The sequence below is a fragment of the Neodiprion fabricii genome, chromosome 1 (assembly GCF_021155785.1).
Source record: "Neodiprion fabricii isolate iyNeoFabr1 chromosome 1, iyNeoFabr1.1, whole genome shotgun sequence".
In the NCBI taxonomy this organism is placed as follows: Eukaryota; Metazoa; Arthropoda; class Insecta; order Hymenoptera; family Diprionidae; genus Neodiprion; species Neodiprion fabricii.
This window is the reverse complement of record NC_060239.1, coordinates 8,652,745-8,677,841: the sequence shown is the minus strand read 5'-3', so window position 1 is coordinate 8,677,841 and position 25,097 is coordinate 8,652,745. Positions and strand designations below refer to the sequence as shown.

Here is a 25,097-nt window from a genome sequence, read left to right as displayed (position 1 = left end):
CGTCTCCGCGTCCTTCAAGGCTGCAGAAATTCGCACCGTGAATCGCGCCAAAGGCGGGAGGGACGATCTACTTGACAGCTTTCTATTGCCCACGTAATTTCTACACTCTCGACGCGAATACTCAGACGGTCACGTCCGAGCAGCTCGATTATAGGCCGGCCGGCCGGCGAGGAGTCTGCAAAGCGCACAAATTTATTCCCCAGACTTTGAGCGAAAAGAAGTGTTCCCGTTTTTTTTCCACCTCCTATTTCGCCGATTCGTTTCTTTCTTCCCGCGACTCTTGCGTGCAGCGAATTGGATCCACGGTACGGGAGAAATTTTTCAAACCATACCGTCTCGTTGGTGAAATATCAAACTGCCCCTACAAGTGACGTTGTAACGTGCGGAGCAAAAGATAGAGATAAAGAGAATAGAATAGAATAGTAATTTATTATGTCTATGACAACGCTGGAAAAATACAAGAAAGTTACAGAGAAATGGGCGAGAGAGAGAGAGCGAAACAGTTAATTGCAACCTCGCGAAAATATGTCGACTGACTTAAATAACGAAAATTAAAATGTCCCGGTATATATATACTGGAAGTAAGTTATCTAAAAATTTATGCGGAGCTTTTATGTTCCCGCGGTGAGAAGAAGACAAAAAAAGAAAAAAAAAAACACGAGAATTCGCTCACCCCGTTCGTCGATTTTCATTTCGGTATGTGAAACTGGCTCGTTGCATGTACGTATAATGTAACATATCCGTTGATCGGGGATCCGAAAGCTCGCATTACCTATTCAATTGCTCTTAGGATATGTGACGTCAAAGGCCAAGGTCTGAAACGGTATTCCATTAGCGTCCTCGGAAGGTCCTGCCGACCATGCTTTGGACCTCCGAGTTCCCGAGTTCCTCAATGGATCCAGTCGTAGGTGGAGACGGCTTCAAGGTCGCGATCTTATTGGTTTCCAACTTCGGTGGAATTCGGAGCTAGGTCATTTTTACCCTCCACCCCCCCCCCTTCAGATACTGTGTTGGAAATTGGTATTTTCTACCAGGTGCTCGCTACCGACGGACACGGAGAGAGAGTAAAGAAAAAAAAAAAAAAAGAAAAAGGAAACGACAGGAAAACCGTGATTTATTACCACTCAGATATTGTCCGTTCGACCAGGACTCAGGCGTCACCTGCTGCACCTTCATTTCTAAACAATATTTTCCATCACCTTGTTCGTGAGGCAGGTTCAACTCGTTCTACAGAAATTCTAACATCGTCAGGGTATTAGGATTTAAAATTAAGAAGTTAATCGATCTCTAACGTAGAATTCACGCGTCAAATGTCTGTAACAGCGTATGTTTATCGTTGAAAAAGTTATCGGAGATTGAATAGAAACGGCTTTAAATACATCGGGCAAAGTGCTTTGCTGATAATTTTGTTTCGTAGAATTCTCCTTCGGCCTTTGTGCGACAAGACGAACATACGTATGCGGAGAATTGAATTCCGAAGAGCGATGGAGAAGCTGAAATCCGGAACTGCAGAGATTATTGCGAGAACGGCAATAACGACCGAACTTTGTCGGAAGCGGTATTATCTGATATCTATTCAAGTACACGACATCTATAGGAATCTGGGGGATGATCGTTAGCCGTTGAGGCTTTGATTGCGTGATATTCTCACCGGTTTCAAGTAAACCCGTAAAATAGAGGCGATCCAGAATTGACGAGTCTCGATTTATAATGTTCTCCGCGTTCGATCGGAGTGTGGCAGTAAAGTTTTAATGAACTGCCTCCCGGCTACGTAATTTTTCGAATTATATTACACACTCAAAGATGTATCTTACAACACTAAATTGTGGATATAACGTTTGAAAAAAATATCACAAAAAAAAAAAAAAAAAATCCAATAATAATAATTTTGACAATCGTCAAGTTTTACGACGGGATAATAGAGCTGTAAAATTTCATTATACGTATTAATGATACGCAGATTATACGGAAGATCGGTCAAGGATCATGGAAAGAGCGAAGATTTAGTTAAGCGACTGTGCCATTCGATGCGTGACAGTTGACCAATTATAAGACTTCCACGAGAAAAATCATCGCTGGTTGGGAATTGTAAGCTAATTTTAATGCTTTTGTCGAAAGTACTTCGTCATTGTTACACAAAACCTGACGCTGGAGATTCGAGGAGAATTTGTTTCGAACAAGTTCATCCGTTTGCCGTCGAAGTAGGTCGAACCGTAAGCTTCTTTTGAGGACTTGATTCAATTGCATAAGGACCTTCGATTAGTTATTATTAATAACCGCGCCATTGCGGTTGAATCCTATATAAAACCTCCGAGTTTAACTCGATCAATTTAACAGCACCTTGAAACTCTAATAGTTTCATCTTATCATCGTCTCGACAATGCTTTTACCGGATTATGCGTACGTTAAATAAATCCTCAACAAATGACCTGGCAAATTGTCTAATTTGATAAATATCACGGTTCATGCGAGTCAATTAACCCAAGCGATAATTCATGTCGTTATGATTTTAATGACGAAACGTTCGGTATATGAATTCAGGCTTCACCGGCTGATGGTTGGCGATAATTTGTCTACCTGGGAATTCGTGGTAAACTTGCAAATTTGATCCTGTCTGATTAAATTCAAGAACAATTTTACACGCTTACAGGAATTTTTTCAAAGTTCAACATTCAACGAGTGGAGCAAGATAAGCGGTTTACAATCATTCTCCTGGTCTTGTCGACGTTTATATCTTCTACAGATGCGTCTGTACACGTGTAAGAAATTTGTGAACTCTCGAGGCTGGCCCGTCTTGTGAATAAACCTGTCCACCGTAGTTTTTACCGTGAATGTTCTACTCTGCTTATGGTAGATAATTGCGAGGTTCTTGACCTTTTCTCCACCATCCGTTTAATGTCTGAGCTCTCCTCAGCTGCGCTTCCTCCTCAGCTCACATGTGGTTCGAGATTTTATGGTTAATCTCAAAATTTAAGTAGGCACTCGTTTCAGAGCGGTGACGCAATTTTTCAAACATTTGCGGATCTGTGAAACCAATCAAAGTTCTAATTGATAATAAATTGAATCAATCGCTAGTCGATATAATCGAAATTCTCCTCCTCACGGTCAATTTTCAGGTACCTGCGATTCTGGCTATTTTGTTTTCTTCATTTTTCATACTAAGAATACTCAAGAAATGTTTTCATCGATAGTAATTACAACGATATCTTAATGTTTTTGGATGTAATGGTGTGTCATAATAAAACTAAACAAAGTGTCAGTACTCATGATTTTAGAGTTAAAAAAAAAAAAAAAAAAATTAGAGTAATATAAAACAGCGTTGATATAAAAATTTTCGTTTAAAAATACTTTCAAGCTACTAATAATTTTGTATCCCACTTAAAATTTTTCACTCCCGGTTAAAATTTGATTAAATAGAAAAGAAACGTGAACACAGATTTCCTGGCTAAAATTCGGTGAAAAGAACTCTCGACGCGGAATTGTGGGATATTTTTCTTGGCTCTTCGTATCCCTTGAAAAGGGATGGATCAACCGTCGAAAACCCATGAGACCGGACAAAGTGATAATTTTCGAGATTTGCGGGATTAGGAATAATGGAAGCACGTCCACGGTCGGGAAACTGCTGCAGGAGAAGTTGAAAGCAACCCCGTCACGGAGCTGGAGGGCCGTAGCTTGTCGAGTCTAGACTGCAAACAGTCTGGCGAAAGCGACGTGCAAATGGCGAGAGTCTCGAACATCAACGCCTTGATCTTCATACCCATATTCGACCCCAGACGTCCGAGACGTTCCAACGCCCTCGGCTTTACACATGGAATTAAATTTCCGCTTCTTGTATACCATTTTCCGTCACGTTCGACGAGGAATTATTGTCAAGTAATTGGAGCATGCTCGAATAGGGAACTCGAAATATTCGAAAAACAGTTCTGAAAACGCGAGGAATTATATAACAAGCTCTTCGTTCGACGCAGACGTCAGGTGTCAAGTAAAATTTTGCGTTATTTCGCAAGTACGGATCAAGAGAAATGTGACAATTGCGCGTTTGCAAAAATGCAATTTCTTTTTTATTCAATGTGATGGTTTAATATTTTGAAATTATCGACTCGGCGTTCGAATGAAAATACATGTGGGTATGATTTTTCACTGTGGGTACACTGAGCATATTGGATCGGATTTTTATCAATCTATCACGATACTCGGTTGAATTAAATTATGCACAACAGTGCGGACTTTTAGACCAAGGATCGTTTTACACGGGTTTTGGGTGAAATTGATCGCTTGGCACGATGAAAAGTTTGCTCTAGCTGACAAGGTAAAATTCGAGAGCATTATACGCGGTACATCTATCTCGGTTTTGAGCACGGAGATAAAGAGAGGAAGAAAGTATGTCTAATGTGTAATTAAGACTGTGCCATGCTGGGTAGAAAGGCCAGATAGAGGTTCTAAGAAATTAGTAAAACTTTCTGTTCTGACGGAGACCAAGAAAAAAATAAACGGGAAAATAGCGCAATGCCTGATGATTGTGAATTAAAAAATATCTGACAACCGTTATTGATATACACCATCTCCACAATGTTAATATATTGTACAGTAACTTTGGGCGATAATCGGTTATTCATTAATATATCAAATACAAAATTACGGTGAAATAAAAGATAGAAAAAAGCGAGTAATTATTCATAATTTCAATCCACTCGCCTTCTGGGAGATGAAAAAACCTCTCATCAGAGTCAGCGGAACGGTGAAATTTGACTATCGACTGATTCACTGACTTGACCCTGGCACCTCAGATGCTGACAGTTAACCTGCCTAAAGGCCCGGTCAAATAGCGGTTATTCATTCCTAGCAACATTGAGAAAAGGCTGTTTTTACTTCAAGCTTCACGGCTCGATAGCCAAACGTTGACAGAGAATTGTCAATAAACGAGAGAAGTCTTATGAGAACGGAAAATTGTATTCGTCGAAAAACATTGTGTGCTCTGTACAACAGAATTAAAAATCCGCAGAAAACAATGCTGGAAATATTTGATTTTTGAAATTATCGATGGGCGTTAAATTTTCCACATTTTATTATGTGTTTCTCAAAACCATGTCACTCCTCTTGTCAAATGTTTTTTCCACCGTTTGACGAGTAATTTTTACACTTCTTTACGAGAGAGGGTGAAAAAAAAAGAAGAAGAAGAAACCTTGTCGGAGTGATCCTGGTGACGTTTATCGAAAAAATGATGAAAATCACCGAAAATCCTTTCGACAAAATTCGAAAATTCTGCTGACGGTTTTTTTCGAGTAAAAATATGTCTCGGGGCAGGGTCGAAACGGCCTGTAAGTCGGTTTATACATCCAGGAGAAGTCGAGGCTTGCGTTAAAATCGCAGGGCCGGCTCTCAGCCGGACAGATTTAGGCCGACGATAAAATACGAGTGGAGCGACATTATGCGGCGAGGTGGAGCAGATTGTCAGAGTAGTAAACATTACGGGGACAGTGGTTAGCTGAGGTCAAGTACGCGGGAACCGTAAAGACAGGTAGTTAATTCAGTGTTCCAACTCGCGCGTGTTCGAGTTTTCGGAGTTTCTTGCGGATGGAATACAGAAATTTAGCGAGCGCAGAAGCGCGCAAGAATACGCAAACAAAGCTAGCCTTTGGCCTTCAACGATAGCTCGCTCTCTCCTCGACCGAAAATATCCAAATGAGCTTTCAACCGTTTTCTCCAAATAGCTGCACGCGCAAATTTGCTCCAATACAATGCCAAATAGATTCTGCCGCCTTTTTTTCTTTGAATCGCTGATGCAAAACAGGAGCCAGAAAGTGTTTGACGGGAAAAATTGAGAAATGAGATGGAATATCTAGCACCGAGATTTATGGTTTGACAGAAACGAATTATGTCGTTTTTCAATTCATTTCGAAAATTCTACTCTAAAATACTCTAAATGAGTAGGGACTTGACGTCGTACTTGAATTCAATGTAGAATTCAAAAAATATGAAAATTTGTAACGAATCGCTGTTTAAAACTGTGCGAAAACATTCGAATCAATGCAGAGAGATTTTTAATTACATTTGAAATTATTTGGAACCATTTGGAATGAGTAAAATATACAAATATATTGAAGTTACCTGTGAAATGTAAAATGACAAGTGTCGAAATATCGTAAGACTGTATTATGTGAATAGTTATTGGATGATTTGAGATCGAATTTTTACCCGAAATAGCATTTCATAACTCTCTGAAAATAACGAAATAAAGAGAATTTTGTAATTCTGGAATCACAGACGCGTAATTCACATTTGATTACTGACAATCGATTATCGAGGACAGACTCGAACCAAAAACCTTTTGGAATACCGAAGGCAATCGAGGGTTATCTCGGGTTTGAATCGTATAAACCGAAACCATATTTCAAACCGACAAGATAAAAGTGTTCAAACCGTGAGGGTGAGCCGAGGGCGCTGTCTTATCTTGAAATACGCCCTCAGGGAATCCACGTGGCGTCTCAAAAACAGCGCACAGATAGAGAAGACAGCCACAGGTGGCGAGGAAATTGATATTTCGTAACGACTGGAGAGTCCTTCGTTTCTGCTCAGCACGAAAACATGTTCGGATGATGAAAAATCACGATTTCTTGAGTGTTCGAAGGAAGACGTACGAATTGACTTTCGAGACGATGACAATAGCGTTACCGATTGGTTGCAATTATTTATCTTCTTTTTTTTTCTCGTTGAAAAAGATGTTATAATAATTATGTAACATCGAACGAATGAGGTACAATAGAATTAAACGCGAGTGAAATTGAAGTAAAAACAGAGAGAGAGAGAGCGAGATAGAGAGAAACGAGTTCATAATTTTTTTTATTAAATTAATCGTCTGGAAAATGACAGGGCTCTTCCTGTATTACTGAACAAATTAAAAGAATTTTTGTGAAAATAAAAGGAGTCTGTTGTATTCTCACCTGAATTTTTCTACCCGATTCTTTGATGAAAGCTGTAGAAAAAATAAGAACTGAAAACTTGTTACATGAAGTTGAAGCCGCCAATGATCCGAAACGCGATATCTCGAATGAATCGGTAATTAAACTGAAGAGTATTCAATGACCAGCTAACGGTGTTTATAATTTTTCTTAACGCGTTAATTAGGCAGCACAAGTTGTTGGTTTTGCATGAAACGGCGATACGTAAGCATACGTTATTATATGTATATCCTCACGTACTGACGAAACGTTGAATTAATCTGTAAATTTCTAGTCTCATTTTATACCGCATATTGCAACACGTCGAAGTTTAATACAACCGAGGCCATCGCGTATAACTTAGATTATGGTTTTTTCTTCGTTTGTAATTCGACGTAGAGTGCACTATGATTGCACGGCTTGTTGTTTGCTCATTTCTTGTTACCATTCAATTCCGAAATGATGCATCGCAGGATACTCTGATAAGGATTTCTGCAATCCCCCGTTCATCCTCGCGATTATTTAATCTACGAACGAGGAATACGACCGCAGGGTTCCGCAATAGTTGCACCTGCTAATTAACTTGTGCGTGAACGTGATAATTAACCTAGTTAATTAATTATTATTTATACTCACACTTCATTCACTTTTATATCCCGTTTCTTGCTTTTTTACGAACAGGGACATCTTCGCCGATCCTTTTGAAATCCGCTCGGAAATTTATACCGACGCCGTTGAATTCCTGCAGCCGTTCGCCACGCTTCGTGCACCTCTTGATATTGCGTGACGCTTATCTAGGGTCGCGACTCGTTCGCTTGCTCCGTAGTAATTCATAATTTCAAAACGTTGGTACGTCTGCATACCAAAGCGCTGATGCATTTCTTTCAATGTTCCGATTTCGCATTTAACCGGCTTGGTCAATAATTGAAAGAGATCGTTCGATTTTGATTGTATGAATGTAATTGTAGAATACCGCCGTGTGTAGGAAACCTTGAAGCAATTAATATTATCGTTCGAATCTCCTATTTGATGAAATTATACAGCATTCGCCACGCCCCGTAGAAAAATATTATGCGAAACACACATGCGATCAAATTACCGTTCAAGTTCTCACTACCGGAGCGGAAAAAAATAAAATAAAAATAAACCTTTTAACAGCCATCATGAGACTGTCGCAATCGTAATGATTGCGCGACTTTCGTGAAACTGTCGAATCAAGAAATAAGACGATCAAAAACGTATCCTTTGAAAACCTGTCACAGCTTTGAATGCTTTCTTTCAATTTAAATATCCTTTAATTACGTATCGTTTACATAAAAAAATTAAGGTAATAAATAAAATGTCCTCTTCATAGTAAATGAGAAAATAATTGGCTGTTCGCTACTCGGTGACGAGACAAATAATTGTAAACAAAAAACAAATGTAAAAAAATAGCGAATAATTTGCGACTTGTATAATTATCAGAACTGACGATTAAACGATGTCGCAACATTTTGCATAGTATGAAGCAATAATCATAGTCGGATGTTTTTTACAAACGTGTCGAGGTTCACCTTAGTTCCGCTTTTTCTTTCAACAAACAGCATGGAACGATGAATTGGCAGAAGAAAATTCAACCGTTTATTATTCTGTCTCGAATATTGAGCTCAAGGAATCTGCCAAATTCTCATTAATTAACCTGTTTCTGCTATTCTCCACGATTATACCGCCTTTTGTGTACACAATAAAGGCTGCGGCAGTTGGAATTTGCCCGGATCGTTTTCCGTGCGTGTCAAAATGTCATTTTCCATTCCTTTCGCTCGGCATTACTTGACCGTGTCTAAGTATAACGTGATCAAAGAAAGCCTTGTCCCAGACTCGGCCAATCGGTTATATTATCAGGCTCGTAACCCGGGTCCGCGAGTAATGATAGCTGAGAAATTCACCTGCGGAACGGAGAAAGCAAATTCCACTCAATTGATAAATTATTTCTTTAACTCCGATGTCGTCCGGTCGTTGGAATTACCTGTATTAATACAAATTTTTATCAAAAATATTAGAACACGAGAAATTTCACGAAAGTAGAACCCTTCGGGAATAAATTTTTATCGTATTACAATTACTAAGAAAAGTGCGTTGTTTTTGCTGATATTTTGAAGCTTGATTCTTACCGAAAAATTCAAAGCCCAAGTAATTGTAGGAATCGGATGATCAAAGATCCATTTTGTAAATTTTCAACGAATCTTTTCAGCTATCAATGAACCAACAACATGCTGTTCGAAAAATAAAAAAAAATAAAATAGTAAAAATAATCAAACCAGAAATTATTAGAGCTCTAGAATTTTCTGTGAAAACAAAATATCGACTAGCCAAATAATAACAATTCCCAACTGATGCTAAATTTCGATTGCCTCGTAAGCTTGGCTAATCTTAGAAACGAGTTCTGAACGCGTGGGTGTGAATATATTTATCGTACAGGTGCATTGATCTTAAGCGAAAAGCGTAACCTATACCTGGATAAAAATGATCTACGAAATTTCCACACGGTTTGTTAATAACTCGGTTATACCGTTAGACTTGAAAAAAATTGGTACAAATCAATTAGACGTTTTTATTGCTGCGATGTATTAATTTTTTGTTAGTTCAAATACTTACTTTAAGTCCGAGAATTTTACGAGTAAATTACTAATGTATTTTCGGTAAAATTCCTATGCAATAATTGGCGAAGTCAGCAATATCTTACCACCTTTGGGTATCTCGCGATTCAATCGAGCGAGAAGCTTGTTCCAATCACTTCGGTACTTCAGTGTATTCGGTTGTTGTTTATTTTTCAAGACATTTTTTTATCATGTACTTTCCGCGTCTGCTGAGATATTTATAAAAATGTCCAGTTCAAGTGTAACGTATGCACGAAATATTGTAACCAACTGTGATTTTCACACTGTCAGAAAAAAAGGTTGTTTCAAAAGTGAACACTTGGCTTTACGAGCCGATAAAAACTTGGGATAAAGTCTCGAATGGCAACAAGGATAATATATTTATGGATAATCAGGAGTGTTTTCACGACGAGATATCTTGTTTTTCGTTTCTGCGAACAATTTTAATAATCGTAAATGAGTAAAGTCGAAGATTTAGTGAGGCAAAAAATCCAATTCCTTACAACCTGAGCAAGCGGTAAACGGAATAATAAGGAATGAATTCCAAGTGATTTTAATGCCTTGAACATTTCAAGGACCGTTTGAATTTATTTACAGATTGTTGCCAAAATGTAAATCGTAAAGAATTTTTCAACCATCCCGCAATAAGTCGTCGTCTTTCCATTCTCCGTCGTAAAACTACGTCGGAAGCGAGGCAACACCTACAGCTTTTGCGTAGGTACGTAAGAATCGTTTGAAACTAGAGCCAGAAACTCCCGCTGTGGTCCGGGAATGAAACTTTTCATATTTCGCCTACTTCGTAATAATTCAACGACACGGTGTATGCGTCGCGTCGTTGTGTCCCAAGTGCACTTGGAGAAATTCGCCATGATTTCCGAAGACCAAAGTTTACCCGTAAAATTCGATCTTTTCTTCGCTGTTTTCGTTTGCTTCGCCTCTACGCGCTTACGGCATTGAATTTACGATGATTGTACCAATTATATAAATATTCAATACTACAAATATATTATGTAATGCAAATGAGACGGTGATACCGAGAAAAGATCCTGCTTCAGTCTTTATTGATATTTCAGGTAAAACAAACTCGGGCCATAGATTTGTCGAATGTGGATTTAGGGTCAGAACTTCAAGTTCGCTGAGAATTGCACAACTATATATTCTTCCCTCTTTGATTTCACGGCTAGTCTTCTAAACAAGATTGAAATTGCCCTTTGACATTAACTTTCACAAATTAGATTAATAACGAGAATCGGACGTGCCTCGGCACGAGGAAAAAAAATCTCATTTTTGCAGAACCGTTATTACTTGTTCTTGAAATCGAGTTTGAGACATAAAATAATGGGTGAAAACTTTCGTGATTCAGAGAACGAAGCCAAGGAATCAGGATTCAGAAAATTAGTGTCACCCTGACGCGCGATTATGAAATTTAATTGGCCGAAGTAAGCGAGTTTCTCACACTCGTCGTAACAAGTGAAAACTAATGAAAGGTTATCGGGAAAAAAAAGTGATTGGAGACGACCATCTAATTTAAAATCAGGAAGGTCTGATCGCCCGTATAACGGCCAGTCATCAAAATTTCAATTCAGTAGATCGCATGGCAGTCCCTTTGAAATATATAAATTGCTGTGAGAGTGAAACCGTTGAAGAGCGTTAAAGAACGAAAGCGAATCTAAGCCAGGCTGCGTCTCGATCGATTGGTCGTTGGATTCTGAATAATCATGCCGATCATCGCATAGCTGTTAGATTAACGCGATCTCTCATCCTCGTCGTTTGTCGAACCGAATGGAGTGAAGTAATCTCGAGAGATGTTGGAGATTCTGTTTTGGCTTGAAAAAAACATCTATTTCTTTCGCTGAAAAATCTCGATTAAGTTGCGAAATTACCGATTATGTAGATCCTCTCGCGTCTTAACCTGGCTTTAATCGACAGCTGACAATTGGATTTTAACAATCCTGCATACTTTCCCTGAGAAAAAAAAAAAAATCAGCCTTTTCATCGTCGATGGATCGGCCGGTGTACCTTAAACTTATATCGAATCGTCGGACGAATTGGACTGATGAAGTTTGTTTTTTTTTTCTTTTCAATATTATGGTTAAATCGTGCTGCAAATTGGTTTCATACCGTGAACAGAGCATGAATCAATCGGTTGCAGAAAGCGAGGAGCGTTTTATTCGACGATGACTACTGTTCGGACGAATTATACCGAGCTGGAACCGACTTGGGAAGCGGTGATTATAAATGCGAAATATACTGCCGATAGAAATGGCAAAAAGACAATACATTCAAAGCCGACCAATAAATCAACGATGTTGCAAGCGCAGAGGCTGAAAAATCAGCAAATCATATCGCCAATGACATTAAAGCAATATCTGGCTCTCCTGCAAGTTACATCATGTGACATCTATCGCCTTATATCATCGTATCCCCGTTTAGGTAATTAGAAACAGGTTCCTATACTCTTTGGCCAGAAATATTTACTGCATGAATAACCACCGAGCGAAACAAATGCAAATATAAATGAGACAGGCCGAGTGGAGCAACGTTTAAAAATAATTAGAAAACGGTTATTTCGAACAGCGTAATCACGATCACAATCACTCGTTTACTTCTAAAGTAAGGCAAATTGGAGGGAATGGTACTTCGTAAGAGAGTGAAGGTGATCGGTTGGACGGGTGTGTAACGAGTGTTCGCTGTCACGTATAAATGCGTTTGAGAGTGATTTGAATCGCAGGTTTCCACCCGAGATGCAGTATTTCTGTTTTTTACTTTCTACGGTTAAAACTCGCTATTTACAATAGATCGTATAACACGGAACTGTGAGTGAGCAAAAACGTGAAGCAACAATCGGCAATGATTATCCGTTGCTGAAAGTTAAACCGGCAGGTACATCAAAACTCCCATAAGGTTGACGTTTTAGGTGGATAAAATTACGGGCCTCGCCCCGACGTGCAATTTTGTTGTAACTTGTATCCGCGTATACACTTGTAACTACCTTGTAAAATACAGAATTGTTACACATCGATAATTTTCAACTGTGGGAAAAAAATTACACCACTCCAAGACAAAGGAAGTACGTACGGCTTTTGTCTGTGCAAAAGTTCTTCTGCAAATTTCTGTTAATAGTAAAAAATTCATGAAAACAACTTTTACTCACTCGTCAACTTTCATACCGCATTTAATCCTTAAAACTCGAACGGTTTATGCATTCTCCGTTGCAAATTAATGTCTGTTTAGGCAGGTACATTCATTTCTTGAGCACTGAAGTTGGCTGCGAATTTTTTTTTTTATCACAAAGTTCGCCAATCTCTGAATAATGAAGTAACATATCGCAAAACAGTTTTGAAACTGGCTTCTTTAACGAATGCAGTCGTGACAGGAAATATTTAACCGCGAGTATCACAGATTCGTCAAAACAGATCGGCCTCTTCGTATACCTACGCAAACATAAATTGTATCAAAATCATCGCGAATTATGCAAAAGTGTTGCAATTGTTGAGGCTGAATCTGTTGTCTGATTGAAATGGTAATGGATTAGTGTCCATCCTACACAATTTTTGAATCACAAACCGGCCTGGTTGTATATCGTTTTGCTTTTTCGATATCATAAATATAAACTTTCTATCGCGTAGCTGGGCCGAGAAAACTGCAGAGAAAAACTTTATTTTAACCGTTTTGTTAGGGCAAAAATGAAAATGAATTCGCGTTGCGATGAAACCTGAGAGAAAAACAAGCTGGCTATGGATATCGTTCGTTTTTTCAATTTTCATTCGCAAACATTCACTGCCTTTGACCAAACGATGTAATTCTGTTAAATTTCAACCACCCACGATAGGTATTTTAAGCCGAGTAGCAGAGAAAGAGACAGAAAAAAACACCATTTGTTTATTCTGCATAATTCGGATCAAGCATTCCCAAAGACAAAAAGTCGATAGAAAGTTTCTGCCTAAACAGAATCACGTGTTTACATATACCGAGCGTAAAAAAAAAACCCACACGCAACGGTCTCTCCGATCGATGTAACTAAAAAATGAATTCTCATCGTTGCCTGGACCGTTATGGGTTAGAAAATGAGCATCAAGCCCGTGGCTACAACAGCCGAGGATGACAATAAGCACGGCAACCAAAGAGACGGTCGAGAAAGAAAGCAAAACGGACAGTTTACTCTTTTAATACCTCTTGGCGATGGTCGTTGGATGGCCGCCGAAAGCGAAAGGATCATCGGTTCTTCCCCGAGCAGCTCTTCTCTCGAATTCCTCATCCTCCGTCGACCGATCGTCGACCAAGGGGATGAAGGCACTCAGTTTTCCGAAAAACCGTCGACGGGGTGGTGAAATCGGTAAGAAATCGAGCGACGTCGAGGCTCGATTGGATGAAATACTCGATCGGGCGTGGGGATCGGCGAGCCATCGACGTCGACCACTCCGGGTACCGATCCCTATACCAGTCACTCGTGAAACGTGAAACTAGTCGAAAGTTTTTACCCAACCAAACCCAGTTGGTAGATATCGCAGCCTGATCGAGGCTAGTCTTTGGTCGCATGCCGCAGTCCTTCCTCGTCTGGGCCGCAGTCGAAAAGTCGACTTGACCGATTCCCGGTTCACCGATCAGTGCCGATTTTTTCGCGTCTGTCGCAGGTATTCGCAATCAGTGAAAATCACCGTTCGCCGACTTTCGACGGAATATCGACGACGGTGAATATTTTCGATCGAGTCAGTTTTTGTGTATGTGATTAATGATTGTACGCTGATAAGTGCCGTCGACGATAGGAACTTAATTGGAATTGGAATTTAATTTTTCACGGACACTTCCTGGGAATTTGATCAAGGTCAGTTTGATAAGATTTTGGAGTAGGTCGAACGAGTGTCAACGGTAAAATTCCGCGAGAGTGATCTTACGGATCAATCGCTTCAATTTAACTTCTCGATTACTGCTGATAACTGCCGACGTTCTGTTCTATTTTTATTTTTTATTTTATATTTTATTTTATTCGTTTTGGTCAGTGCTGCGGAGACGGAATTCGCAACAGCAGTTTTCGATGAGTGTAAAAATTTCCCTTAAGAAAATTGTAGTTTGCCGAAACGTTTTAGGAAAGAAAGCAAGAAAAAAAAAGGAGAATGAATAAAAGAAACGAACGAAGAGGCGAATCACAAAAGAAGTAAAAGAATTCAAATTGGCATTCAAGAGACACGCGACACGCGAAGTTTTATTTCTTAATAAATAAAATAAAAATTTATTGTCGACTAGACATGCTGCATATTTTTGTACACACGCACACAGGCACACACGTATAGCTGAAACTTTTGACTGTGGCTCGTAATTACACTGTCCAAATTTAGAGATAAAGCAATATTTTAACAAAATGTTTATACGTATGTACAATATCGTGTACCTATATCCTGCACTTTGCAGTTTGATCTCAACCGAGAACTAGAAGCCCTGTTATAACTCTGTGAAATAGCCATTCAACCGAGAATAATACTTGCGCCTAAGAGCTACTAGGATAGTTTCTAGAAACGTTTCGAAATCAACAATGTTGCATTATTTTATCGACTTTCGACATCGAGGCGAACAGAATAAACTGCATTATCGTAAAAGTAATTATCGCACCTGACAACGGAGACTCGCAATATTCATCTTCCGCGTTGCATGTAACATATTCCAACCGTCCTCCCAATGCAATAAAGCTCAGAGATCTTACATTATTCGAGGATAAACGATTCCCGGAACTGATTAAAATACAAAAAACTGATTCTAACGCCTTAATTGTTACATCGGCAAAAGTTGAACGATAAATTTAACTGCGGAAAACAGCGCGTGTGCAGCCTTTCGACATTTGCTCAGAACTTGCTCAGCTGAAAAAAGGCAGTGCGATACAATCTGTAATTTACGGTGTCCCGTTTTATATTAGCCATAAAATAAACGTTAAACATTTTTAAATCAAATCTAATACCGCGATGTTCTTTTTACCGATTTGCAGAGATGTTCCCGCAAAAACGAGCTTGAAATCTCAAGACCAGAGCGGGTCAAAATGTTGGCCGCACGGTGCGTCATCTTCTGGCAAACCCGACTAGCAGCTTTCCTCCTCTTCGTGACATTTGCTGGTGGGGCTTCAGGTGAGTCTTCCGGAAGAAATACGGAAAATTTGATTAATTCCGGAGCGAACTGTATTTATAGCCGATGATCAGTTTACGTTGAACATCTTCTTTCTCTCTTTCTCTCTCTCGCTCTCTATCTTTACGTCACTGGTTAATCGACATCGATTTTTGTACTCGCTTCTTAAAAGCTGTAGGTGACTTGAGTCGAGATGACGGGACGATGTTGAAGTTCTAAATTTGTAAAGTTCCGAAAGCGCCTAATTTCGAATTACTTGGCGGCAAAACTTGAAGTGAAGAAATCAAACTTTTACGAAACAACCAAGTTTCGAATGGTCGGAAGCCCGACGGGTCGAAGTTCCGGAATACAGGATGCCGAAAATTTAAGTTACGATAGAGCAAAGTTCCGCTAAATGAAGGGTCGATAAAGTAAAATTCTGAAAATTAAAACATAATCACACTGCGTAGTTTACTGCGAGTGGGCGTAAAGAATCAGAAATACCCAGAATCACAATAGCCGGGATTCCGAATGTGAAAATATCGAAAATCCGAAACAAAGAATGATCAAAGTGGCGAAATTTTACCAAGCCAGAAATCCACGGAACTGAAAATCTTCGATCGTTCGGAATTTCGATATTACGATTTATAAATTTTCTTATTTCCCCACTTTCGGAATTTTGACTTGTCGGAATAATGTCTTTTCGGTATTTTGTCAGACCATTCGACACTTTGATGTTTGGTCAAAGTTTGATTTCTTGACTTTAAGTTTCGCCCCCAAAAAACTCGAAGTTTGGTGCTCTCGAAACGTTTCAAATTCGTAATCTCAACCTAGTCCCGAGGTGATTGGGTGGGTAAATATAATATTTGACAGCGGTATAGTTTCGGTACCAAGATTTGCTGGAAAGATACGAGGAGGAAGATGCGTGGCACAAGAAAGTACAAATTGAACGGATAAGTGGCGAGCAGCTTGTTACGCGTAGTGTGTGTTATCCGTTCATCCTACCGGTTTGATGTTCTCACAATTAGCATTCGGTATCGTGAGATCGAGGTCCCGAACCTCCCACAATATGCACTTACAGCAGCCTTATACCGTCAGGGCAATAAAACAGTTATCTCATTAATTACCACTGTCAAGGATGCTAATTTCCCATTGATAGCGTAAAGAAAAACCAGATCTGCTACAACAATGGCGATGAACCATGGCGCTATTGTTGCCATCCGACGTTGCTGAAGGTATATGTCGACTCCTCAAACAGTCAGAAATATTACACGTACGAAACAAAACGGAATGTGGTCGTTTTGGCAGAAAAAAAAAGTAAAACAACAGCTAAATTACTCCTCCAGTTTCACCAAATGCGCAACTGAACATACGTGGTAAAAATAAACGCGCGACATGCGTGAGGATTTTTTTCCTTCCTCACGAAGGAGTAAAGGTATAGAATTGAAAAAAAAAAGAAAAAAAAAAGTAAACTAATCACGTCCAAGAAGCTAGGTAAATGGCGGAATTATGCATTAGGAGTTATTTCACAGCCGTGTTGGATACGTAAGGATAACGAATGCGGCTTGCAAATTATTACGTGCCGGAGTGTAATTAAACTAGTGGAGAAAACGGCTTGATATTTATCAGCGGAAGCTTTAAAGGCTGACGCCAGTGATCGTGTAAGATCGGTTGAAGATCTGTGGTCAGTCGGGGTCAGCGATCACCGACTGTCTTCGTGCAATTGGCGAATCCCTGTAAATGGTACGTATAAAGACCAACGTTTCTGATCGGTAAAAAAAAAAAAAACAAAGAAAAAAAAAATATATACTTTAAAACCAGAGGCAGGTTCCGATCGTACTCGAAACGTCAAATCGGTAAATCGGCGGAGGTTTCATAAGGTCATGAAGCGTTTGGCTGCCGGTGTATAAATTCCGAATGGACGAGTTATAAATATTGAATAACACTCGTCCGCCGGCTTTGAGACGATGAGAGTGTTGGGCAACGAATGCAGATGTAAAATCAACGATCGACTGGCCTGGTGACGCGGAGGCGGCGGAGGCGGAGGGAGAGCTCGGACTATCGTAAAACCGTCGACTTTCTATAAAACGTTTCTCGAGCAGGTATTAGAGAAAAAATGTTTCACCTCAGAGTTGCGGCCCCGTCGATTCTCTCGTCACACACCGATTATCACCGTTCGATTACCGCGTACCATGTCTGATGTAATCAAAAATTCACTGATCCAGCTCCAGATTATTACAAGCGCGCGTGATATGGAATGATTGAAACTTTTTAGTATGCGAAATACGAGTCGCTGAATGGTCGAAAATGAATCGGTTCGACAATATGTCACTTTGTTGTATTTTCCAGTATTTTCCACTCATGATCTTTGAGTATATGACGAAAACAGATTGATTCATGGAGAAAACGCATGAAAACATGACCGTTTATATATTTTTTGACAGCAATCGGCATTTTTCTACAATAATAAATCTGACCGTATTAAAAATAAAAAAAGGTCCGAGTTCCTTATCTTATAAACAGTAGATGCATAAAGAAGAAATTACGACGAAAGTAACAGCTATGGACAAGTTGTATATTTTCAATGATCACAAAGATCGTGAATAAAAATGTGAAAGATATTAAAAAATTCAGAAACAATCAACGTCACGTTTCACTAGGATTAAATGTCTTTTCAAGAGAACAATACAATCCTTGATCGTCGAAACCCTCGTTTTAATTTCATTTCACTCGGTACAATTTTCTTCCAACGATACATCACGCCTCAGAAATTTGAATATTCCAAGTACAAGAACGTGGCATAAATAGGAAAAGCGAAAAAGGAGCAATGCAAGTGAGCATTCATTAAATTATCTTGGGCATACCGGCTCCACTCGCTCCGGAAGCTAAGGCTATTCGGTGTGGTGGGTGGGTATAACATGCAGTAGCAGAGGGTTATCTATGACAGCGACGGTGCCATTGAATCGGGTGAATAATGCATGAGATAATGTCTTCTCTTACGAAGAAGATTGGTTCGTAGAAGATCGCTACCTCTCATTAGTTTAATCACAAGATCTGCGTATACATGTATATATATATAGACAGAATATCGATCGAATTATTGTATTATTAATGAGCTAGAAAAGGTCTCTTTAGAAATACAAAAATCATAACTGCTCGAAATGCATACCTACAAAGGATTCGATGTCGATCTTTAGTTTCAAATTTCTTTAAACTAATTAATAGCTTAGTAGATTTAGATTTGGTATTCGACTTTACATTAGGACGACTTATTTTCTTCTCGCTCAATACTCAATGATATTGACCAACGCGTGATTTGAAAACAAAAAAAAAAAAAAAAGATATAGAAGAATAAGTCAGTCATAGAGATACTGTACAAATAAATCATATAAGGTGCCATGGAGCTAATCAACGGTAATTGAAATTATTTTTGCAAGGTTTTTTCAACGCAGCAATAATCCTTACGGAAAAACTTTGAACAAAGGAATCGAATGCACGTAGAACTTTGTACATACATGTGTACAGCACGATAAAATTTAATATCGAAAGTAAATTTATTGCAATTCATGCTGTACTTTCAACGTGAACTCATTCATTGTTAGTTTGCACTGCGCGTGACTTGTTTTGAATATAATGTGTGCTTTTAGCCTTGCACATTTACGAGTTCCAAAAATTTCCAAGATTTTTTAATCGTTTCCCTGATAAATTCTACATTTTTCGAAAGGACTATGACTAATTCATTTTTTTACGTTTTCCTCACAGTCTTTTCGCTTTTCCTTTCCAAATGTTCGAGTGTCAATTTTTACGGGCTTCTTGTCGTCGGCGTAGAATTTCGTTATTCATCTATCGTTGAATATATCCGGAAGTCAAAGAGAATTTCCGTAAAAATATCTGGACTAGAATTTACACAAATTCGTAACAGTACAATCATCGCAGGATCTTTCAACTCGAAATAGGGAAAACACAAAACTTTGCTGAACGATCAACGCGACGGTCGGGAATATGATTGAAAGTAAAAGGAGTGTCACGCTCACGGTGGTGAAAAAAATATTGAAACTCGTAAAACGCCGAGGTCCCTTTCACCATCGTCCGCGCTGCAGCAGGTAGTCGTATAATAATCACGACGTAATTGAACGTGTATGAGTGCAATTAAACGCTTAACACGCAGCCACCGACTGTACCTTCAAGCTTTAGAATCCTTGCAAACCGTTACAGTTTTCTTCGCCATTAAACCAGAAGTGGTGAACAATCTGATATCGATTTTTCGCGTTCATTTGATATTATTGGAATCTGTGATCGTCAAAAATCACGTCGATAATTTGACGTAAGAATCAGTACAAGTGTAAGTAGAGTGAATGAAGAATGCTTATCGAAAAAAAGTAGATCATCCTGATGCAATTAATTACGTTTTTCTTCGTCACCATAACGTAGTCGTGACTTCTCCAGTCTTCTAATTCTCTTTTTATATTGTTTGATGGTCTTGTTTAAGTTCGTTTTTCGTGACCAAAGAGAAAGAGTGAGAGAGAGAGAGGGAGTGAGAGAGAGAGAGAGAGAGAGCGAAATATAGGAGAAACGAGAATTCGAGTGTTATTTATTGAAACAAACTCAGGGCTGTATTTGAGAGTTAAAATTAATCACCTTACCGTAAATGAAAGAGAAATGTTTTTTCACACCAATTTAGGGAGTGTGTAAGCATATCGTGATGTTGACACAGGCTGAAACTAATACGCGCAAGATCGAAGATTAAATGTTAAATCGAGTGCTAGATGTTTGCATAAGAAATTATAGAAAAATGATTAAAAAAAAATCGTCGGTTTGAGATACACTCGAATAAATTGTAACGAAAATGAAAGTATGGGCGTATCTGCGAACCGACTCTGCGAGAAAAAACTTACGCATTAAGGCTTGGCCAGATAAATAACGAATTGTATTACGCAATTCTTCTTCTAATCCTTATTTAAATCCCTATTTATAATTGCTATAAATACTTATTGCAATTTATTTATGTCACAGATGGAAGAAAACGGATCAGTGTCGATCAGTTTTTAATGAGATATAAAATACTCGAGGTGGTGGCAATTAATTAAGACTTACTGATCGCAGATAACGGTCCTGTGGGCTGGCTTTGTTCGCAGGATGTCAATTTTACCCCGCTGGGGAATACCAGAAGTTCGTCAGGCTGCCGGGGAATTTGCCAAGGGAGCACGAAGTTCTCACTTTGGAAGTTCATCCCAGGAAGCATCTTGCCATAATGCCGGTTGACAAGGTTCGCTAAGTCCCCAATCAACAACGCCGCGACGGCCAAAAACCTAACCCACGTAACGGGTGTCCTTATCGGTATAAAATCGTCGCTCACCTTTCGGTCATTATGTAATAGCGACGAGTGAATCAGAAGTTCAAAAAAAGCGCGGAACAAGATTTCAATTTTTTCAAAACCTCGGATATCGTCTCATTTCGTTTCGTTGCGATTCGAGATGCGAAGTTACAAAGTAAATTCACTATCGTAACTCGGACACCCCGTGAGAGTTGGCTATTTGATCGCATCGGATTTTAGTGGTAAGATGGAGATTGGTAAAAGTTTGACGATTTTTAACAGACAGTTTTTATCTCCCCTATGGGAAAATCTACTTCGAACGTAAAGTAAAGGCGTTGCTTTATAGAGTGAAACAGCCGAACTGGAACAGGTACGGTATTTGATCGTTTTATTGTAAAAACGAACACGCCATGCTCCATTTATTAGACGCCAGAAGCCCGCGTTGGCTCCCGTTAACGTCTGACAACTGACAACTTTCGTATAATAAGAAATCAAATCAAACGATCGCGTGCAGAGATGGAGTAAAATTCGATGCGTTAATCTCGAAACGAGGTAAATTTTTTTTTTCAGGAAAAAGATGCGAGATATTTCTCTTACAAGGAACTGAACGCAACGCACGTGGCCATAATTCTCGCCCGTTCATTGGAGGACCAGCAAGAGGGAGAAACACCACGAAACGTGCTGAAATTTCGCGTCGTCTGCAACGCCATGGGGGCGGGAAATTCACAGGTATGTATAAAAGGAACGGAAATTTTTATTTATTTATTTTTTTTTTTTGCATCAAGAAGAACAAGTCGAACGTACAATTAGAATACGAAACACCAATTTGGCCAACTTTAATTTTCATCCTGTACGGACGCAGAGTTTATAATAACCGACTCTAATACTAGGTCACATGCTAGGCTCGTGAGATCATTTGAAGAAAGCGGTAGGAAATGGTTTATTGATTCGACAATATATGGGGCACGCCGCGGTATTCAACCTAGATTCTCCTTCTTACACACTCAATTGACAATGAACCATTCAATTTCGCCCGAGAAATACGCCCATTTCCTATGTACCCGCATGCCCGAGATCGATGGGAAACATTTTTGCCCCTCTTAAATTTTCCTCACAGAAATCAAATCATTAGTAGCTCACTGAGCCGTGAAATTTGACGGAACTAACGCGTTGATGGGACGAAAAAGGCGATGACTAAAATTTTTCGAAATCACTTTCCATTATTTAGATATCAGCACACTTGTCGGTTACCGTTTTTGTCGAAGACGTTAACAGCTATTCTCCAAGTTTCGTGGACGCTCCTTATCACGTCACGATCGACGAACTGACTCCGATCGGTGAGTAAAAAAACATCCCACACTCCATCTCACGCGCATCCGCGGTCATTCGTCAAGAGATTCAACGGAAATTTTCATCATTTTAAGGTCGGACGATATTCCGAGGAATTCACGCGACTGACAGGGACAAGCTCAACACCCAGAACAGCGATGTTCACTATACGATCGTGCGGGGCAACGAAGAAGGAAAATTTGCTCTTGCTTCCGGTCACAGGGCCGAACTCGTCCTGACAAAACAGCTGGACTACGATGCTGGTGACAGGGAATTCATTCTCACTATTATGGCATCGGTAAGTTCGAACGATCTTTCATGGATGTTGCGCAATTATACATGGACGAGTTGAACCGGAATAACCTAGACAGCTGAAATACACTTCGAAAAGTATACGCGGGCATTTCGTTCCGGCATTTAAAGCGTCTAACGTAATTGATGAAAGATTGAATTCCCTGAGTTGCGATGATCAAGTGCGATGGAGTTCAGCGATGATTAGTGAGATAATTAACGATGAATACGTTTGACTTTCAGGACCGAGGGATACCCAGTAGAACTAGCAATACCACAGTCACCGTCCTTGTTTCAGATAGCGACGATTTAAATCCAAGGTTTACCCAAGACGTTTATAGGACTCAGATATACGAGTTTTATCCAATGTTGGTAAGTGGTAAAAAAAAAAAAAAAAAAGAAACGAAGTAAAACAGACACTAGTAATAATTTAAAAGTTTCTTTTTTTTTTTCTAAACGAAGGACTGGTAAATTAACAGGCATTCCTATTCAAATGGATTCCTCTGAACTGATCTGAATGGTTGTTATGGTTGTCATATCCACTACTGAAAATCCTAATTAGCTAATTATCCCGAAATAAGATACTCGGTCAGGCAGGCAGAATTTCATCAAACCCTGTGCCTAGTACGAATTTTACCGTAGAAAAAATTTGTACAGGTAACAAAAACAAATGAACTAAGTTTGATCATGTCAATTGACAATGAGTTCAATTTCCGGCGAGAGTTAGGTTGCGAAATAATAAAATTTAAACGGTCCCATTGTGTAATTTGTAACCAAGCATGTGACTTTGCATCTTTTCAATAATACGCTATCTGTTAATTCTGCACATAAATAAACTGTCAATACAATGCGGCGCAGCCTTTTGCCTCGTTATTACGATACGTATTGAATATGACAACAGGGTATAGAAATAAATTTATCCACTGAAAGGACTTTAGCATTACCTACATTCCGACACGACGTGAAAGTGAACGGTGCACAAAGCCGTGATAAACACAATCTAGCAATACCGAAAGAACAAAGTCCGATACTGCGTCGCTACCGGAAGTATCTAGTCACAGATAGCAGAAGAATCGATTTCAATCCGCAGGTGTAAGTGGCCTGAGATTAGACACAGCCACGTGACCGTGGAACAAAATCTTTTCTTTCGGTGAAAGGTAATCTTCGAGGTTCGGACAACCGTTTATCTATTACGTGAATCTACAAATTGAAGGAACGATACCTCGATCCGAGTTAACGTGACCATTGTCAGACGGTGTTATAATCCAAATCGTTGTATCGAAATCGCGGCGATATTCACCGGCTAAAATCCCGTCAATCTCAGGACCGGCCGATCCACCTGGAGCTGAATTTCACGCCGCCAATCCTGGCGCTAGATCAGGATCGCGACATCAACGCCCGTATCCGCTACGACTTGACGGCGGGAAACGAGCGGGGTTTCTTCTATCTGAACCCGGACAACGGTTCGCTGTTCCTGGAACGAGAGATCGACCTTGACGCGGAGCGAAGCTTGCCTGGAAACACGTTCGCGATGCAGATTCAAGCTTCGCAAATGGACAACCCGCTGCGAACGACGCTGGCGCGAGTCGAGGTCGAGGTTCTTGATCTTAACGACAACCTGCCGGAGTTCGAGCTCGAGTCCTACAACATCAGCATCCTCGAGAACCTCCCCAACGGCTTGAGCGTCCTCCAAGTCGTCGCCGTCGACCGGGACCAGGGTGAGAACGCGGACTTTGACTACGTCCTTGAAGACTCTTCAGGCGCCTTTGCCCTCGAAGCCAAATCCGGATGGCTGACGGTACGCGATCAGAGTCACCTGGACCGGGAGCGACAGAGCTCCCTCAAGGTGAAGGTGTTCGCGCGCGAACGGCGTCCAAGCGTCGTTAAGAAGTCGAGCAGTTCTTCATTCGTCACGGTCGAAGTCACCCTGCTTGACGCCAACGACAACAATCCGACCTTCGTGCCTGGTAACCTGTACGAGTTCATGCTGCCGAGTGACTCTCCGCCTGGAACCGTCGTCGGCCAGGTTCAGGCACTCGACATCGACCTGGACACGAACGGAATGGTTCTCTATCATCTCCAGCAGCAGGGAAACGCTTCGGCTCGCACGCCGTTCAGTGTCGACGCTCGTACAGGAGTAATTTCCGTCGCTGAAAGTCCTGTGATCGAAGGACGGCATGCGATCTTTGTAGAGGCGGTGGATCAGCCCACGAATCCTAGCGAAAGGCGGTCCTCGTTGGCGGTCGTCACCGTGGAAGCCTTCCGCTCTGGAGGTAAGTCGATTTTACGTAATTTTCGTCATCCTATTTCCTCAGTTTCTAATCGCACGAACGAGATTGTTTGATATGATTAAATTCCCTAGTGACATCGACGACTTTCGTTATTCTATTACATTTTCTTTTCACATGTCATTTTCATAATCGCATGACTTGTAAGTTCCTTACCTCAGGGTCGAAATCAGCGACCTTGAAAACTCTCGGAAACAAATTTTCGTGAAAA

General features: G+C 40.0%; 1 protein-coding gene across 4 annotated transcripts in view; it reads left to right on the top strand.

Annotated features, from left to right (window-relative positions):
- LOC124179401 (cadherin-89D) overlaps nt 1–25,097 on the top strand; it is a 46,818-nt gene that overhangs the window by 7,918 nt on the left and 13,803 nt on the right. For 2 of the 4 annotated variants that reach the window (XM_046563735.1, XM_046563726.1), the window contains exons 2-8: nt 15,552–15,687; nt 20,800–20,930; nt 21,549–21,707; nt 22,207–22,315; nt 22,403–22,605; nt 22,842–22,970; nt 23,923–24,871. In XM_046563735.1, the coding sequence (XP_046419691.1) occupies nt 15,603–15,687; nt 20,800–20,930; nt 21,549–21,707; nt 22,207–22,315; nt 22,403–22,605; nt 22,842–22,970; nt 23,923–24,871 (1,765 nt within the window). In that variant the 5' untranslated portion in view covers nt 15,552–15,602. Of the gene's footprint in view, nt 1–14,036; nt 14,400–15,012; nt 15,169–15,551; nt 15,688–20,799; nt 20,931–21,548; nt 21,708–22,206; nt 22,316–22,402; nt 22,606–22,841; nt 22,971–23,922; nt 24,872–25,097 lie in introns of those variants that run through there. The other 2 variants (XM_046563718.1, XM_046563743.1) reach the window with 2 other exon arrangements.